This window comes from Cajanus cajan, chromosome 7 (assembly GCF_000230855.2).
Source record: "Cajanus cajan strain Asha chromosome 7, NIPB_CcT2T_4, whole genome shotgun sequence".
Taxonomy (NCBI): Eukaryota; Viridiplantae; Streptophyta; class Magnoliopsida; order Fabales; family Fabaceae; genus Cajanus; species Cajanus cajan.
Window position 1 is genome coordinate 42,030,819 of NC_138523.1, and position 18,575 is coordinate 42,049,393.

The following is an 18,575-nucleotide window of genomic DNA, read 5'->3' on the forward strand; positions in this document are numbered from 1 at the left end:
GGATATCTTGGTCAGTTTCAGCAGGTTCAGTTTCAGTTGTAGGGCGTGCAGAAGCATCTTGATTGTCATATAAGGGTTGCTCATAAAATTCTTGCGTAATAGATTGATTTGTTGTTGGCTTAGGAATGGCAATGTGACGAAAAAAATCTGGACTCTGATTGTTGTTGGATGGAAAGGTGAACTGCTGAATGACAAAAGGCATGGTTTCTTCATGGAAGATAACATTACGAGAGACTATAATCTTCCCTGTTTCAAGGCTGTATAATTTATATCATTTTACACCGGGTGGATAACCAATGAATACAGTAGCTTCTGCTCTTGGGCTGAATTTGTGTCGGTCATGCTTCTGGGTGGTCGCATAACACAAAGAACCAAAGACCTTAAAGTTGCTGTAGTCAGGTTCTTTATTATAAAGGAGTTGATAGGGGCTTCTTTTTTGTAGGACATGTGTAGGGAGTCTATTTATGATGTATGTAGCAGTCAAAATACAATCTCCCCAAAACTCTATTGGTACTTTGGACTGAAACATCAGGGATCGTGCCACATTTAAGAGATGTTGATGTTTCCTCTCAGCTACTGAATTCTGTTCTGGTGTGTAAGGACAGGAAAATTGATGCAATGTTCCTTCATTAGCTAAAAAATCAGTTAATAATAATTCCTTAGCATTATCACTTCTCAAACATTTTATAGATTTACCAAACTGAGTTTTAACAAGTTTAAAAAAAAATTTGTATACAACTAGCAGTTTGATCTTTAGATTTTAAGAGAAATATCCATGTAAATCTACTGTGATCATCAACAAGAGTGAGAAAGAACCTGTGATTGTCATAGGTGGCTTGATGAAAAGGTCCCCAAATGTCACAATGAACCAAGTCAAAACAATTATCAGCCAAGTTGTTTTTAGCATGGAAAGGGAGACGTTTTTGCTTAGCTAAAGGACATATATCACAATTTTTGCATGAAAAATTACTAGGTAAGTATAGACTCTTATTATTATGTATTATTCTAAGTACATCATCAGATAAATGGCCTAATCTGTAGTGCCATTTGTTTACAGCAATACTCCTATCATAGTTATTACTAGCAGTTGTGACAGTATGATTAGAAGAATGTAAAATAGAACTAAAAGACATAATGTTTGGACATTTAAGAATGTAGAGGCCGTCCAGGATGTTACTCTTGCCAATCACCCTCGAACCCTGGTGATCATGTATGACAAAAGAAGAATGATCAAAAAAAACTTTGTTCCTAGTGAACTGAGTTAGGGAACTTACGGATATGAGGTTGACAGTAAATTCTGGTATAAACAGGACCTTGTGGAGGATGAAATTGTTATTCAATTTAACAGTGCCAATGGCTTTTACTTCAACAGCACTTCCAGTAGGAAGATAAACAAATTGATAATTTTCTAATTTGCTATAGCAAATAAAATTATCCATAGAACATGTAATATGCGTAGTAGCCCCAGAGTCTAATATCCAGATTGAGGAAGATCCTTTGTGTGGATATGTAGTGAAGGCTAGGTTCTTAAAAAAAGAAAAACTCAACTTACCATTTTGTGGAGAACTCGAAGAGTTATATTGCGGTGATTTTCCAACAGGTGCTACCTGACTTTGAAGAAGATTTAGTAGTTGATCATATTGAGCCTTTGTCAATTGCATCGGACTGTCCCCTATGTTGGAATCATGCGAATCAGTGACTTGATTTATATTGTGATTTGGTTTCTTGTAACCTGCAGGGTATCCATGCTTTTTATAGCATTTATTTTCTGTATGTCCAAGCATTCTACAGTAGCTGCATTTTGGTCGTTCCTTTTTGTTTGGTCCTGATTGGGAAGGTTTAGAGTTGGGTTGAGGGACAGCAAAAGCAATTTGTGATGGTTGCTGTGTAGGGATGCCAACTTCCTGTCTTTTTTCTTCTTGAACCACAAGAGAGAAAACTCGACTGATTGAAGGAATAGGATCCATTAGTAATATCTGGCCACTAATCTGAGAATAGTTTTCATTGAGACCCATTAAAAATGACATCACACGCTCAGAATGAATGTACTCAAGCAAAGGCTTCACTCCCTCGCATGTGCAAGAGTGAGGAGGTTGAAAATCACTCAATTCTTCCCAAAGACTCTTGATCTTGGCAAAATACTGACTGACAGACATTGAACCTTGATTGCAAGAAAATATATCTTTCTTCAATTGGAAAACCCAAGGCCCATTTTGTTGCCTGTATCTGGAATTTAAATCTTCCCACAAGATTGCAGCTGTGTTGAGATTTCCGTTGAAACACTTTTGTTAATATTTGTAAATTCGTTTAATTCTATCAACGGTCTCAAACACGGCAAGTATACCGGCCGTTCAAGTAGTAAAAATATCGTATCCACAGGGATTAAAAGGTAATATAAGCATTTATTGACTATTCGTGACTAAAGAATAATTCCAATTTCATAGTTTGTGCAGTGAATGCAAAGTTGTGACTATTGGAATGAAAGCTGTAAATAAATATTGTTTTGTGAGTGGAAAAGGTAAGGAATGGTATTGTGGTATTGTGAGGTTGTGGGGGTCAGATTTCACCAAACGTAACACTAATGTATCCTTAATCTCTTGTTGAATTCATTGCTTAGTCAACCCATAAGTTTACTCAAACCTAATCCCTTAGAGAAAGAGCCTAGATGCGGATATTGAATATCAATCCCTTGAGTACCCAATATCTACACCCGCATTACGGGCTAGGGTTTAAGACTACTAATGGGTCAAGCTCTATCCCTAGATACAATCACCACTAGGCATATGTTTCAGAACTAGTTTCAAAGGTTATTTTCCAATACCCATGGAACCTTAAATCATGCAAAGGGTGATCAATCCAAAGCAAGCATTAAGAATAGAAACAAACACAACAACGAATAAAACAACATGTATATATATCATTAAAACCGTAAAGATTACAATAGAGTACGTTGGTTACATCTAACCCCACAAAATGGGTGAAACCACTCAACAAATAGGGCAAATACAAAATAGAGATGGAAGAGGAAGTGAAGAACCGAAGGAAAGATCCGCACACGGACGATCCCAAGCCCTGGGAATCCCTTCCGCAGCTCCTGGAGGCGCCCAATGTGAGAATGGAGAGAAAGATCCCCGAAAATGGCTTCAAATACGAGCCTGGGAGATCAGATTAGGGTTCCGCGCCCGGCGCACAATTCTTCGCGCCCGGCGCAAGTTCTTCCAGAGAAGTCAAGCACTCTCTGTCTCAACACAAGCCCGGCGCAATTCCTTTTGCGCCCGGCTTAATTCCTTTTGCGCCCGGCTTAATTCCTTTTGCGCCCGGCGCAATATAACTGGCAGAGATGAAATATTCTGTTTTTGTCACGCCCAGCGCAGGTTATATTGAGCCCGGCGCAGAACCTCTTCTCTGCTCCTTAGCTTCTTAGGTTTCCAACCCTAAGAGTCTTCAATCCTCAAGTCACTAGCTCAATACCTGCACAAAAAATGAGGTGTATTAAGGTATTGTTAGCTGAATTTGGGTTAGTTATATCTGCACACAAAATGAACCAAAAAGAGAACAATTATATTGCAATGGTTCAAAGGATGAGTGGAATTTGTTCAATAAGTCTCATCCAAAAAGAGGTAAAATTGAGACTTAACAAGCTGTAGAGGAGTAAATTACACTTGTAGCAATATCTTTGTTGACTGAATTGAGGAGCCAAGATCTGACGATACTGTCATTTCTTTTCCACAAAGAAAGTTTAGTTGAATCAGTTGGTTTCGGAATTGAACCATCAACAAAACCCATCTTGTTCTTGGATTCAAGTGCGATAACAACAGCACGTCTCCAAGATCCGAAGTTGTCACCGTTCAAAGGTGTGGACACGAGGCATTGACTTGGATGATCAGCATGGTGAATGAAAAGGGGATCATGTTGATCAATTTGACTCGTGGAGGCATCGGCCATGGTGATCGCATGAAAAAATTAGTCAGATTATGCGTAAGTGAAAAAAATCTTCTGATACCATATCATAGTTTTATCAATGGCTGAGAGTGATTGAAAAACAGAGAGGGAAAGAAAGGAGATTGAAAAGAAAACAAAAATTGAATGCAATTAATATTTCTGAGATTGTACAAATATATAACAGAATGAGAAACTAAATAGAAACTGCCTAGGCTACCTACTAAACAGGTTATACTAACTAATAAAAGAATATGAAACTAAAATACAATTAGTAAACAAAATATTGTAATAGTTATTGTTCTTAAATTATTTAATAAGTTAAAATAAACTTACTTAAAATTGTCATTTTCATCTGAATATTGAAATGTTAGTCTTATTTGTCTACCCCTAATAAAAATGTAAAAGAAATGTTGGTCTTAATGTAATAATAATCCGGGTAAACTTTATTAATGCTTTCAGAAGTTTAGTACAATTTCTCTCAATATTTTGTTATCATTTTTACTCATATTAGTTTCTTTAATTGTTTCAAATACAGCACATTACATTAATAAGAATCAATTTAAGTTCTGATTCACGATTGCATGGCAATTCTATTTGTAGCGGATAAGAACTTGAAGCATGAGCTCCTGAGTTGAAATCTTAACTTTTGAACATTCACCTTTTAATCACATAAACAAATTTTAATATTGTTATTACTATATTGATTTTTTTTCATCTTTCTTTTAAGGAATTATTTTTATTTAATAGTTTATAAAAAATATTTTCTCATCCATATTTTTCACAATTAGTTTTATAATGTATAAAATCACTATTAAATATCAACCATTGATTAGTATTTGCTTTTATAAACTTTTATATTATCTTATTATTGTAATTTATTGAATATTAAAATAAAAAAAAGTAAGTGAATTGTCTTCTTCCTTAAATATTTTCTTCTCTTAATCTCTCTCTCTCTCTTAATTTCTGAAACTTGATACATAGTGTTTGTAAATCAAAGATGTCTGCCATGTCTCATTAGACATATAGGAAAAGTAGAAGTGAGATATTTTCTTTTCTTACATGTAAAAACACAATGGTACATTCACGTCTCATCATCGATAATTATATTTATTTAAATCATAATTATTGTTACACACATGATTGTTTCAATAATTTTGATCGATAATAAACTACAACAACTACCAAAAAAAATAAAAATAAATAAAAAAATTGAACTTTATAAATCTCTATACATCTATTTTATATGATTTAATTTTTTTCTTGTGGCTGTATAACATACAAAGACCATTGACAATATCATTCAATCAACATCACTTGTGGTCAAATCCCAGAATGCAGGTTAATAGGCACTATTGAACCCAAGTTGCCATGTGGCTTATGTCGACAATTCCCCTAAACTCAACCAATGCTTCGTCAACCATTCAGAATACGTCAACACTCCACAACAGAAAATGCATTGTATACGTAGCATCTCATTAAAAGAAACCTTAACCTTTGACCCTCCAAGCCTCCACCGTGTTTTAATATGCCAAATTCAACTCTGTGTTCTGACATTTTCCACTTGAGATAGCTAGCATCTATAAATAAATTCTTATCCCGTCTTGTTCTTACTCATCGAATTCTACCCTTTTGTTTAGCAAATGGCATTCTCATTCTTGTCTAGCTTGCTATTCGTCTTCGCTATTCTTCTTCACTCCACGTCTTTGGTTACTGAAGCTCGTAGCTCAGTGCCCCCCACACCCATCTCTCATCTCGTTAGCGAAGAGCTTTTTGATTCCATTTTCCTGCACAAAGATGACTCTGCATGCCCCGCCAAAAACTTCTACACCTACGAGTCCTTCATCACGGCGTCGAAACGCTTCCCGGGGTTTGGTAGCAGTGGTAGTTTAAGCACTCGGAAGCGTGAGATTGCTGCATTTCTTGCTCAAATTTCGCATGAAACTACAGGTGGGTGGGCTACTGCACCTGATGGACCCTATGCTTGGGGATTGTGTTTCAAGGAAGAAGTTAGTCCTCAAAGTGACTACTGTGATTCCTCCAACAAAGAATGGCCTTGTTATCCAGGGAAAACTTACAAAGGCAGAGGTCCAATTCAACTTTCATGGTATCAACATTATCCACTTTTATTGTTACTTATCACTTTAAATTTCATATATTTTTCTGTAAAGATTTTTTTTACTTTGTTAATCAATTAAAAATCACATTAGACTTGATTTTCAAAGTAACTATCACAAAAAAATCACAATTTTATTACTAGACAAGGTATTTAAAGAAAATAAATTTATTTCATAGGCAAGATTAACTTTTAACTTACTTTATAAATTCTTTGAAAATAAACTATCTTACAAATTATTAACTTTTTTTATCATTTTTATCTTCATTATTTTTTTTCCTATACTTTCGTGAATGTTATCTTTTAATTTATATAATTAAGAATATTTTATCTTAGTCTCCATATACATATTTTTTGGTTTTTTTTATAGTTTCTATAATTTTATAAACTTTATATTTTTGTTTTTATAGTAATAAAATATGGGAACTCAAATAAAATAAAACAAAAATTGCATAAAAAAGGACTAAAATAGAACATTTTTAATTAAAGAAATTGAAAGATAAAGTTTATGACACTATAAAGATAATTAAATCTTTACTTTTTTGAAATCTCATTTTACTTAAAACAACGAAATATATAATTTTATATTTATTAATTTATTAACTAACTTATCTGTTAATATTATCAAACATTTTTTATTCTAATAAATTTTAATATTTTAAACTCTAACTTACAAGTTTTTAACTATTTTATAAGCTAATTATACTCAACAGTTTCTCTATATATAAAGAACTATTATTATTAGATGAAAGTTGTAAATGGTGCAAATTAAATTCTAGATACTATTATGATTATTAGTTGTTAACTTATGACTAATATTTGTTGTTTATGCAATTGGCTTATTGATGAATTGAAATCAAATTTTGTGCAGGAACTACAACTATGGGCCAGCAGGGAAGGCCTTGGGATTTGATGGATTAAGAAACCCGGATGTGGTGTCAAACAATTCATTGATTGCATTCAAAACAGCTCTCTGGTTTTGGATGACAGAGCAAAAGCCAAAACCCTCTTGCCACAATGTGATGATTGGAAAATATGTGCCAACACAAGCTGACATAGCAGCTAATCGAACTGCGGGGTATGGCCTAGTCACAAACATAATCAATGGTGGACTTGAATGTGGAATTCCTAATGATTCAAGGGTGAATGACCGGATTGGATACTTTAAAAGATATGCTACCTTGTTTAACGTAGATACAGGTTCTAACTTGGATTGTGCATATCAGAATTCCTTCTAAACTGTTTCTTAATTTCTTTTCCAGTGTATTTTTTTTCTTTTCTTTTATTTTATTTTCTGTGACAAAGGTTCGACAATAATAATGTACTGAAATCATATACCTAGTTCGTGGCATTTTTCGTTGGTAATTTGTTTCTAGAAGTTGATGAATACAAACTTTTGTGAAGAATCTAGCTCGTGATTACTAGAGCTATTGTCAAAAGAAACCCACAAGATGACAAAAAAAAACATAGCTTAACATGTGAAACTACAGAGATGGTGTCATTTCAAAAAGTCTATTCCACTTTATCTGAGATGATTCTTATAATCTTATACAAAAGAAGCATAAGAAAAATGGGTTTCGCAGTGAAAAACAAATAGTAGGCAAATTCTTATTATGAGAATTCTAACAGAGAAATTTGAGGAATATATTATAACCAAAGGTTTTAAACTGTGATTTTGTCACATTCCTTAATATCGTGAGAAATTTTATAGATAAAATGCGACCATGGTGGTGTAATGAACACCTCAAAAACATTGACAGCCAGACAAAAATTATAGTCTCGGAGCATTTTATAAAACCTTGATAAGAACTTATCACATAAAAGATGTCATATTTAATCAAATAAGATAATAGTGTGTATGTCGTCCTTTTTTAAAAAAAAAATTTATTTGATAAAATGAGGAGAAACTTTCAATATTACTAAACTGCCAATGACATATTGAAACAATTAATTGAAACTATTCAACTAACTCTTAAGCATCAGAGGATCTTAGCGGAAAGAGTTGCCTACTAAATGGAAAAAGTGGTGTAACCCTTAGTCATAGAAAAGGTGAAAGTTCGGTCCAAATCTTTACTACTTACATCAATCCATGTTGGCTTCCGTGGTACTCTCTTGTGGTCATGTTTTAAAATTAAAAAAAATGTTCAAGGTTTTATTCAGTCATTTTTTTAATTTTATTTCTTTTTTTAATCTTATTTTGCTTAAGAGTTTACCTTTCTATTTGTTTTGTGCTTGACAATTTGCTGGGCCAGCAACATTTAAATGTTAGAATATATAATTTGGGTCAACCGAAGCCACTGTGGGCAAAGGTTGGAGCTTGTCTACCACCAATCTACACGGGTCTTTGTCTGATTGAGAGAATTGTGCCTACATATTCTGTAAGTGTCTTTGTAGAATTTATTAAATTATTTGACATGCATTCAAACTAATTTTCGAAATTTAAATTGAAGACATGTCTAGATCTGATTTTTATTCCGGTGGAACTATGTACGTATAGACTAATAAAATCAACATTTATGTGATTGAAATTTGAATCTGAACAAGTGTATATATACTAATCAAAATCAAATCAAACTATGTGTCGTATAAAATTACTTTATTGCGCTCGACATTCTATTATGTCTGTCCCTTTAATGCTCCTTATTCCTCGCACAACACCTCTTTCACACCTTGGTTTCTTGTCCTCATATATTTTTGTGCAATTTTCCTTTGGTTTCTTTATTTTCTTTGTGAGAATGCGGAGGAACTGGGTCTTAACAATTGGAGAAATTATGTCGGCAATGAGAGAAGCTAAAAGTTGACTTCTAGAAACTAGAAAAGTTAAGCCATTAGAGGCGTGAGTGAGCAAAAGGATGGAAAGAAAGAAAAAAAAAATGTAATCCTTATATGACATTTCATGCACTTTTGTTTCAAAATCTCCTAACTTTAGAAGATTTGAAAAGTTTTAAATATATCCATATCCAAATAAAGGGGCAAAAACATCATTTAACCCCTTATTTTTTCCCCTTTCCTTCCCTTTTTTTCCTTCGATTTGCTAGCTCTCATGATCTCATCTCATGCCATACCATTATCCAAACATATTCTAAGATTATTACTTTGATGATCAGTAATAATCACTAATATTGTGTCCCACTCTATAGGACTAAACTTGAAGTTGTCATATGTATGCATCTATCACCCGAATGCCTCGACCCTTGTGATCTTCAACCTCTTTACAGATGATAAGAACATTCTAAATGACCAAAAAAGAAAGTACATTAATGCTTAAAACTGAAAGAGAATGTGTTTTTAAGAGAAATCAAGAGTAAATAACTTACTCCCAAGGCACATCCCCAACCATAATCAAATCTCCTTCTCCATCTTCATAAGTTAGAACATGGCATCTCTCTGGTTGCACTCCATCCATCTCAGTCCCCCCTGTTCAAAACAGCCACATTCCCTTGTTACTACTTTACTAACGAGGAAACAAAGATGCTACACAAAGCAAATATAACTATGAGAGTATATAGCATTAGACTTTACACAGAATGGTGGTGTCAAACATTTGTTCAAGGGCCTTTACTAACTCGTGGTAGCCATCATGAGCTAACAAGTTGAGTTTTCTACCAATTGGAATGCCTTCCATGTAGACCTTCACAAAGAAGCTGGTATAATCACTGCAATCATTCACCTCAGTAACTTGTGAACAACTTAGATGTGGCTGCACCGGTTGCCAGTGCCCCCTAATAAATGAGAAAGACACAAACACGTGATGGGGTGAACAATTTAAGCCATATACAAAATAACCTAGTTTTAAATTGTGGTGGAAATCACGGTTTCGCCGCATTCCATGACATTGCAAGGAATCACTTATACAAATGTGGTGGATGTACCCACAATTGTGGTCATTGAGACCCTAAAAATTTTGACATGCAACTGAAATTGCAATTGTACACCGCTTGGTCGATGCAACAATCACCATTGTGATCAGATACTCTAAAAATCTTTGACATATGGCTGAAATTACAGTTGCACACCATTTGGTCGATGCAACCACAATTGCAACCACATGGATCCCAAAAACTTCTGTGGTCACAGAGACCCCAAAAACCTTTGGCATGTGGCCGAAATTGCAGTTTACACCAGTTTGACTGATGCAGTTGCAATTGCTGTCACAAAAATCCCATAAAATTTTCCGATCAGAAACCTCGAAAACCTTGACATGTTGCCAAAATCGTTGTTTTAGACCATTTTTTAAAACCTTGATATCACTACTATGTATAAAAATAATGTATATTTTTAAGGTTCATGATGACAAATCATGTTTTGCATGTATACTAACCCTGAACTAGAAGAGCCAACATGTTGAGTGGCAGAAATGCTGAGTCCAAGCCTAAGATCTGTGCGAAGGTCTCCACTATTTTGGTGTGAGAGAGAGGAAGAAGTTGAATTAGAAGGGTTTTTGCAGCTGTTGATAGATGAGGATGAAGAACTAGAGGCTTTGCCCATTGTGGAAGGAACTAGTTAGTTTGCTTGGATTACACATGAAGCCGCCACCTTAAAGGCCTTAAATAAAGAAAGAAGGAAAGAGAGAACATGAGCAGTGTTATGAAGGAGACTTTTTAAGCTGCTGCGCCACCTCTCCTCTTTTTCTTCCTCCCATGCAATTGGTAGACCTAAAATGTTGTCATGGTAGCCGACAACTACACGTGTCAATTAGTAAAAATCAACATAGTATTTATACTATGTCAACATGTTTTCTATTAAATAATTCAGGCTTCACATATTCAGATTGGTTAATACTTAATATTAATGAAATCACACGTTGGTCGTGCAAGTGCAAACAAAATTGAGTTCAAGATTTTTATGATTAAAATTGAACACTTCAATTAGTGGCTATTTGAAGATGGTGTTGGCAATTACAATAGAGACAGTAGTTAGACAAAGCGTGTGGTCTGTAATACACCGAGTCTGTACTTTTGAGGAGGATGGTATGAACCTAGATATTGGACAATTCGTGGGATAAAAATTCAGGTGGACAAGAGGACACTAATGTTGATATATGAAACATTGTATAAACACGTACTATCCACGTTATTGATGTTCAATGGATATAATCATCGTGTTGCTCGTGAGGGATGTTGGTTGCAGAGACAAATGTATTAAGGCATTGGTGCAAGTGAGGCTACAAATACTGCTACGTACCAAGGAAAACATACTGGTGTATGAATATTAAGAAACCGTACCATTTAATATATGAGAACATAATTTCTACAAGTGTTCCCTCATTCCTTTTCAAGAATTAACTGCACGAGACAAAGTTTACCACCATTTTATTTCATCTGTGCAGAGTTGTCGTGTGCATTTATTTCTTTCTGATGTGGTTTCATTTTGCTTTTTATTATGCATGACTAGTTTTCACGCTAATCAATATCAAAAGCAATTTTATGATGATAAATAAAGAAAGAAAGAAAGAATAAAAGGTTATCTATATATATATATGATCGCTTCGTGAAGTACGTGACAAGTTTGAATATATTATTGACATTTAAAAATGGCAAAATGATGATACACGAGATCGGGTCTTGGGGACTGGCAATCAACTCGATTTGATAACATAGGCAAAAAAGAGGAAAGAAATATAAGTTCTGTTCAATATCAAACACGTGTTGGAATTGGAAACACACTTTAAAAAAAGTGTATTTTTTTTATTAGCCCTTCAATTCAAAATAATTATTAGTATTAACTTTTAGTTTATTTAAATTATTTGTTGCTTTAAAAAATAAAAATAAATATTAATTCTCGATCCTTTTTCAACATTACTTTTTTTTTTTTGGTATATACACTAAGCAAAATATGATAACATTAAAATATTTTTAATGGCGACATGTTCTTTAATTTCTCTTTTTAACAAGTTGTTTAAAAACTATTGAAACATATTCATATTATAATTTTTTTTATTTATATATAACAGAAGTATAATTAAATGGTACCTTATGACAAAACCAAGAATGACACGTTACAAACATGATAAACCACATCAATTTATTAAAATAAACATAAAGGCTATAACTACTAACTTATTTATAAATGTGAAAAGTCGCATCACAAATATGAAATCAAACAAATTATTAATAGTATGCGAAGATAGTATGATCAAATAAGCTTGTATTAATATGTAATTACTTTCTTAATTTTTGTGTCTAACCGTGACAATTATTTTGAAACGTAAAAAAGAAAAGTAATGAATAGAGTGCATATGTCTAACCATGTCTCTTCACAAGGCAAATGAACCAAAAAGAGAAAGAAAAAGACACTATCATAGTCATCATATTCTTCGTTTCTGCATGACTCACGGTTCTCATATTCTCTCTCACGTGGATAACGCAACCGATCTCATGTTGAATTTGCTTTAATGCTCACAATTAGCAACGAATTGAAGAGGGAACAAGACCATAATTACTTGGATCTAAAGATATGGCAAATGCTAGCTAAAGAGGAATATTTGACAGCATGTTCAAAGGAGTGAAAAAGGAAAAAAGTAAAATGTTCCCCACCATCCCAACCATAAGGTTGCTTCGATTAGCCATCAATCTGTCATTTGGTCTCCAAAATAGTATTTGTGTTGAATTAGAAAAGCAAGGTGTAACCCAATCCGCTTTTTCTTAAATAGCCATCGTAGATGTGTCTTCAGATGTGAAGACCAAATCGCCCAATTTCCTTGTCGTTCCCCTTCTTCTACCATCTTGTTTTGCATTGCTTAGCTTCTCCGTCATCATTGTCCATCCCTTACAAATTATGAGTTTCATTCATTGGTCAAACTTTCTAGTATAACTTTTGACATCTCCCATGTAAGAATGTCCCCACGCTAGGTCGAATAGTCCAACACTAGTAGTGGGGCTTCACCTCTTTTAGTTTCTTATTTTCTATCACTATTATTTGCCTCAAGAATCCAACCCTAAGTTGCCTAGCATATACAGACACTGAACTCAACCATTTTGCTCCCCAATAATAAGCTTCCTTACCCTTCCTATTCAAAATTCAATGTCGCAGTTATCATTTAAAGCTTTTTTATTCTAGTAAGCGGCTTCACTAAATTTGACACCTAACAACTGTATAACTACTAAATGAACTCCAGATTCAACCATACATCTTGTTCATCTCAATCACTTCAATATCAGCAAATTATCATTCATTACCCTTGGGGCAAGAATAGAAGCAACTTGGCATCTCAATTTTAATTGATTTCCCGCATGGTTTAACCTCAAAATGAACTTGAAAACTACTTCCCACACAAAATATACAGATTCAAAGACACGATATATAATCATGTAACTCGTGCAATTGTTATAGAACATTGCCTGGATTTACATATTTAGAAACAAGTCAAACTCTAGCAACCCCCCTAGCATAGAGGGGACGAATGGAGTGGCAACGTGATAGCTACCTTGCTAAATACGCTTGAAGTAGATAATGAATAAAACACAGGATTTTACATTATTTGCAATAGAAACCACCAAAAACCTAAGGAACCAATTTGAGAAACTGTCACTACAAGTCAATGGAACATGAAAGTCCCACCCATTTCAGGAAAACAAGAACTGCCACTATTTGTACACTCTATTCGTGAGAAAATCGTTTACTTCAGCTGCTAGCTCATAGGCTCCCTCAACGCATCGTCCCAAGGCAACACCAGACACATAGTTACCCCCAAGGAACAGGCCTTCAAACCCAGTATTTTTTAGAGAAGATTTAGCAACATCTAGGAGATCAAGATGGCCAACTAAGAATTGTGGAATAGCTTGAGGCCACAGTCTCACCCCCAATACAAATGGATCCTGGGCATTTGGATTTATAAGGATTTTCCTTAAATCTCGATCAACTGCTTCAACAAGCTCACTGTCCGTCTGCCATTAAACAAGAGAACTTAGGAGGAAATTAAAAAAAAAAAAAAGAAACAGATCTAATTATACAGAAGGAAATGACACTTGATTCAATATAACAAAAAGAAATAATGTATAGATATATGTAACAGCTCAACCATTTGCATCTATGTTAACTATTCACGTTTCATAAGAATGTCACACCTTTGATAAAATTCCAGTATTGGTAGCCCCTCCAATGTAATTCAAGAGTAAAACCCTTCCAGGTGGTGCTCGGTTGGGGAAAAGTGATGAGCTGTATATAGTTCCTGTCAGACACAAGTATGTTCTTATCAAATTCAAACCTGTCAAAACACTAGAATGCACTCCACAGTCCCCAGTTCAAACATGGATAATAATAATGAAAAATGAATAGAACTTAATGTGGTGAAAGCCTCCACTTTTGCTTTATAAAATCAATACTCACCCAATGTTTCCACTCCTTGGCTACGTGGATGCAATTGACCAAATCCCTTCAACTCGCCATCTATTAAGCATTCAGATCTAAGAGCTTCTTTTGGATAGGATATGGAAACTGCAGCAACTGGAGGGTAATAAAACTTTGAAAGTGCATCTGCAGCAGCAGCCTGCAAGAGATATTAAAAGGTTGTCAGGAACAACGGCCCTGAATGTTAGGCATAATTTTTTCAAGGCTTTCTAAATTTAGTCAGGCAAAAATATACAAGGAACTTCAACATGAGGAGACAGGTTTATTCAGCCTCCAAGGAAATAACATATTTCACAACCATGCACTACGAACGTGTCCTGCTCTAGTTTGATTCTGAAAAATGCCTATGCTCTTGTTTGATCCTGAACAATGTAAGTGCTCTAGCTTGATTCTGAAAAATGTCTATGGTTGACCAACTGATAATTTGTTAATCAATGAAAAAAGCACAAAATCACTCATATTTGTAAATTTTCAAATGATAATATAAGTTTATGAAACTATGATAACTCTCCTGCAATGAAAATTGAGGCCTGTAAAAAGCATATTTTGGCTTAATTGTGTTTTGCATTATCTGCGATTGTGGGTGAGATGCAAGGGCCACTCACAACACACTTAAACATGCAAAGAGCCAAAGGCATGCAGGCAAAGAAAATTAAAGATCTGCAATTATGGATCAAAACATGTCTGCTTTCACACCCACACAAATCCAACAGATCATATGGCCCAAGTTCAAAGATTCCACAGATAAAATAGTCATTAATTCACAAGAATATTTTATATAATCCCCATTTCAGGGAGAAACTTACGGACAAGGGACGTAGCAATGTACTAGCAACATGTGAAGGAATGGTCAGGACAACAGTTTTGCACTGCAAAGAAACCACTCCTTCTGGTGTTTCGTATGTCAAATTGTACTCTCCACTATCCAGTTTACTAATACTTGAAAGCTTCCAAGATAACTTTACTTTGTTGCCTAATCTGTCCACACGATCACAATTTGCTAGGATCATCAATCTGGAGAATAAGAGTAAATAAAATAGAACGTTGGTATAAGGCAACATTTAGTACCTTGCAGAAATTGCATCTGGCAACATGGTAAGTCCCTTCCGGAAAGATCCAACAGTCTGACCCTTTGGTTTTGGCAGACGCCTACATGATTAATTGAATTAGTGACACTATAAATTATCGCAAAAATCCAGAAACTCCAGAGCAAGCATATTATTACGGATCTCGAGGCGGTTTTGAAGTTGCATTTCTCTCTTGTATTGCTTTGAAAGTTCCACCAATAATGCTACCACCATTTTGTTCCAGCCTCCAAACTTTCCCAAATGCTGCTTTCATACTTAACTTTGAAGGATCGCCTGCATAGACCCCTGTGTATAATAAAATTCAGGTAAGCAATAGGGTTTTCACCAAAACCAGTAGAAAACTTGTAAGGAAGAGAAAAGCAAGATGAAGAGCTCATCACTAATTAGGAGGAAGTATAGTATAGGACACACTCAAGTCTTTTCCGGGACATTGCAGCTAACTTAAATAACATTCACAGTAAGTGCTTGACCAATCATCTATCTGTACACATACTTCAATAACATTTGAAGTCTGTTTGGATACACATCCCTAAAAACACTTATAAGAGAAGAAAATAGAAAGGAAAAATGAAATTAGCTTCTCCATATGTTAAAGTTAGTTTATAGTTAAGCTAATTTGTAGAAACTTTCATATTAGCTTCTTCAAAAACTTGTTTCTAACTTATGCATAATTTAATTTTAACTTATAGAAAATCTTATTAATTTATTCAAACAAAAGAAAAAAGAAATAAAAAGAAAGAAAGAAATGGTGCTTTTGATGATATTACTTGATAATGTGATAAATCGAGTTTTTAAGTTTTTTAATATGTCAAAAACATCACGTGACTTGCTTCTTGACAAGTCATTCCCCTTCCCATCGCCCCAACAAAATCCCAAGTCCCAAACAGGAAGATCATTTATTCAGTTCAGTTTTACATGATCTATTAAATTATTACATTACTACAGAATAATCAGAAAGATACAAAATAACAGCCCCAAAAAGCGGCCAGTTATATTTCAAGTGCCATTATGAACATGGAAATATAACCATAACTAAAGAAAAAATTTCCCCATAAGCAATTTTTCTATCACAGTTTTCAACAGACGGGTTAGAGAATGAATCTGTAACGTTCTTTCAGGAGTCCATAAACTTCTTATGCTATTGAGCCATTAGTCAGTCATCATGATGGAACACACTTTAATGGACAAAAACTAAATATCATGAGTCCAAACCGGTACATAAAAAATAGAAGGTTGATTAAAAGGTTAACAAAACTAACAAAAAAGAGAGAAAACAAGTCAATGCTCTCACCTGAACAAAAAGGCTCTATCAATCGTTCAAAAACCTCATCACCAAGGTTCCGACGAACAAACTCTTCCACCGATTCCTCATGCCCCTGTCACCTTTGTCAACATTGCATTACATGAGAAAACCAAATTAAGAACAGTTGCATTTTACACAAACATAACTAAAGAAGGGAAAGAGCACACACTGGAGGAGGAGGCCGAATTCCAAGTGCACCAAAGCCCGCCCTGATCTTCCCACCAAGGCTCATCAAGTCAAAGAAAGGCAAATCAGTTGGCTTCCCAGGCACAGGCCTCAACTTCCCATTCCACAACACGAACCGAGGCGCATTAGGATCCCCCAAAACAAGCTCATCCTTTAAACCACTGTCCACCTGCCAAATTCAACAACCAAAATCACATTACCAACAATTCACCCAGAGACTTTGAATTGTAAATTATGTTGGACATCCCACAAGGACCAGTAATATGACCAAAAAGTATATAATACTGTATGTTTGGATAAACTTCTCAAGAAACACTTCTAAGAGAAAAAAAATAAAAAGCAAAAGTGACAAAAACAAAACCTTCTCCGTAATGCAAAAGTTAAAATTAGCTTATGCATGCATCGAGCCTATTTGGCACTTTTTGGAGAAAAAAATAGGAAGATAAACCAAAATAAGCTACTCTTTTAGCCTATGCATGAGTTAAAATCTAGAAACCAATAAGAGAGAGTTTCTACAAATTAGCTTATACATAGACTAATTTTAGCTTTAGCGAGAAATTTATTTCATTTTTACTTCCTATTTTGCTATGCAAGAAGTATTTCCGGAGAAGTCTATCCAAATAGAGCCTACGCATGCATAAGCTAAAATTAGTTAACACATTGAAGTTAATTTGTAGAATCACTCTCCTAATAACTTTTCCAAAATCTCATCAGCTAAATAAGCTTGTGGAAAAGCTATTTCCGAATTTTCTTCCTATTGTTTTCTCCCAGAAGTGCTTATGGAAAAATTCATCCAAACAGACCCTAATTACAAGGCAACTCTTATCCCACGAGCCAGCTTCGAGTTCCGTCCAAACCCAAATTTTAAGAAATTAAGCGAAAGGGAACATTACATACCACCATGGTGAGCATTGGATCAGAAGGCTGAAAACTGTTGGGGCCTTCTTCCCAAAGGTATCCATCCCTCTCCAGAGTGGTGATGTTGCCGCCGACGCGGTCTCGGGCCTCCGTCACGACAACATTGGCGGAGGTACTGGCGTGTTTGGTGGAGAGGGCCTGGGCGATGCAGAGGCCGCTGATGCCTCCGCCGACGACCACGCAGTCGACGCGGGCGGCGTCTCTGGCTTTGGGCGGAGATACGGCGGATTCCTTGGTGATGGAGCAGCGGAGAACAGGATTAGGGCGCGTGCGAGGGAATTTTCGAGTGGGCGAGGAGGAGAATAAAGAGGTCGGAGAATGGAGGGAGGGGCGGAGAAGGGTTTGGTTCGGAGGGAATAGGATGTCGCTGAAGACGGTAGCCATGGCGGGTGAAGAGTGGAAAAGAAGGAAGAGGAGGAAGTAACGGCCCTCTTTGTTATCTTTTCAACACCGCTATAGACAAGAAAAAATTGTGCACTGCTAAATTAACCACGTAGGATAACTTGCTTGGTTACAGTAAAAACACAACACACTGCCCCAAAAGTATTCTAGAATTTTAGATTACATTATTTTCTAATAAATACTAAATTCCACTTTTGTAAAGTGTAATTAAAAAAATAAACGATGGTTAAAGTGAACATTAAACTTCAATCTTAATTAAGACTGATGAGAGTTG

General features: G+C 35.2%; 3 protein-coding genes across 3 annotated transcripts; 1 reads left to right on the forward strand and 2 right to left on the reverse strand.

The window, feature by feature from the left end:
* The first annotated feature begins 5,520 nt into the window (after positions 1–5,520).
* On the forward strand, positions 5,521–7,420 carry LOC109809149 (Chitinase family protein). The gene is made up of 2 exons (XM_020372385.3): positions 5,521–6,046; positions 6,927–7,420. Exons 1-2 carry the CDS (start codon positions 5,583–5,585, stop codon positions 7,291–7,293), a joined length of 831 nt encoding a protein of 276 aa, XP_020227974.1. The 5' UTR covers positions 5,521–5,582; the 3' UTR covers positions 7,294–7,420.
* Positions 7,421–8,914: 1,494 nt separating this feature from the next.
* On the reverse strand, positions 8,915–10,623 carry LOC109809840 (auxin-responsive protein IAA30). Its single transcript, XM_020373242.3, has 4 exons — positions 10,377–10,623; positions 9,578–9,777; positions 9,373–9,472; positions 8,915–9,287 (listed from the first exon to the last, which is right to left on the reverse strand). The coding sequence occupies exons 1-4, from the start codon at positions 10,541–10,543 to the stop codon at positions 9,230–9,232; spliced, it is 525 nt and encodes a 174-aa protein (XP_020228831.1). The 5' UTR covers positions 10,544–10,623; the 3' UTR covers positions 8,915–9,229.
* Positions 10,624–13,335: 2,712 nt separating this feature from the next.
* Positions 13,336–18,360, reverse strand: LOC109809878 (Flavin containing amine oxidoreductase family). Its single transcript, XM_020373292.2, has 9 exons — positions 17,879–18,360; positions 16,965–17,150; positions 16,784–16,868; positions 15,630–15,777; positions 15,473–15,553; positions 15,211–15,382; positions 14,384–14,543; positions 14,122–14,225; positions 13,336–13,941 (listed from the first exon to the last, which is right to left on the reverse strand). Exons 1-9 carry the CDS (start codon positions 18,281–18,283, stop codon positions 13,642–13,644), a joined length of 1,641 nt encoding a protein of 546 aa, XP_020228881.1. The 5' UTR covers positions 18,284–18,360; the 3' UTR covers positions 13,336–13,641.
* Positions 18,361–18,575: the final 215 nt, after the last annotated feature.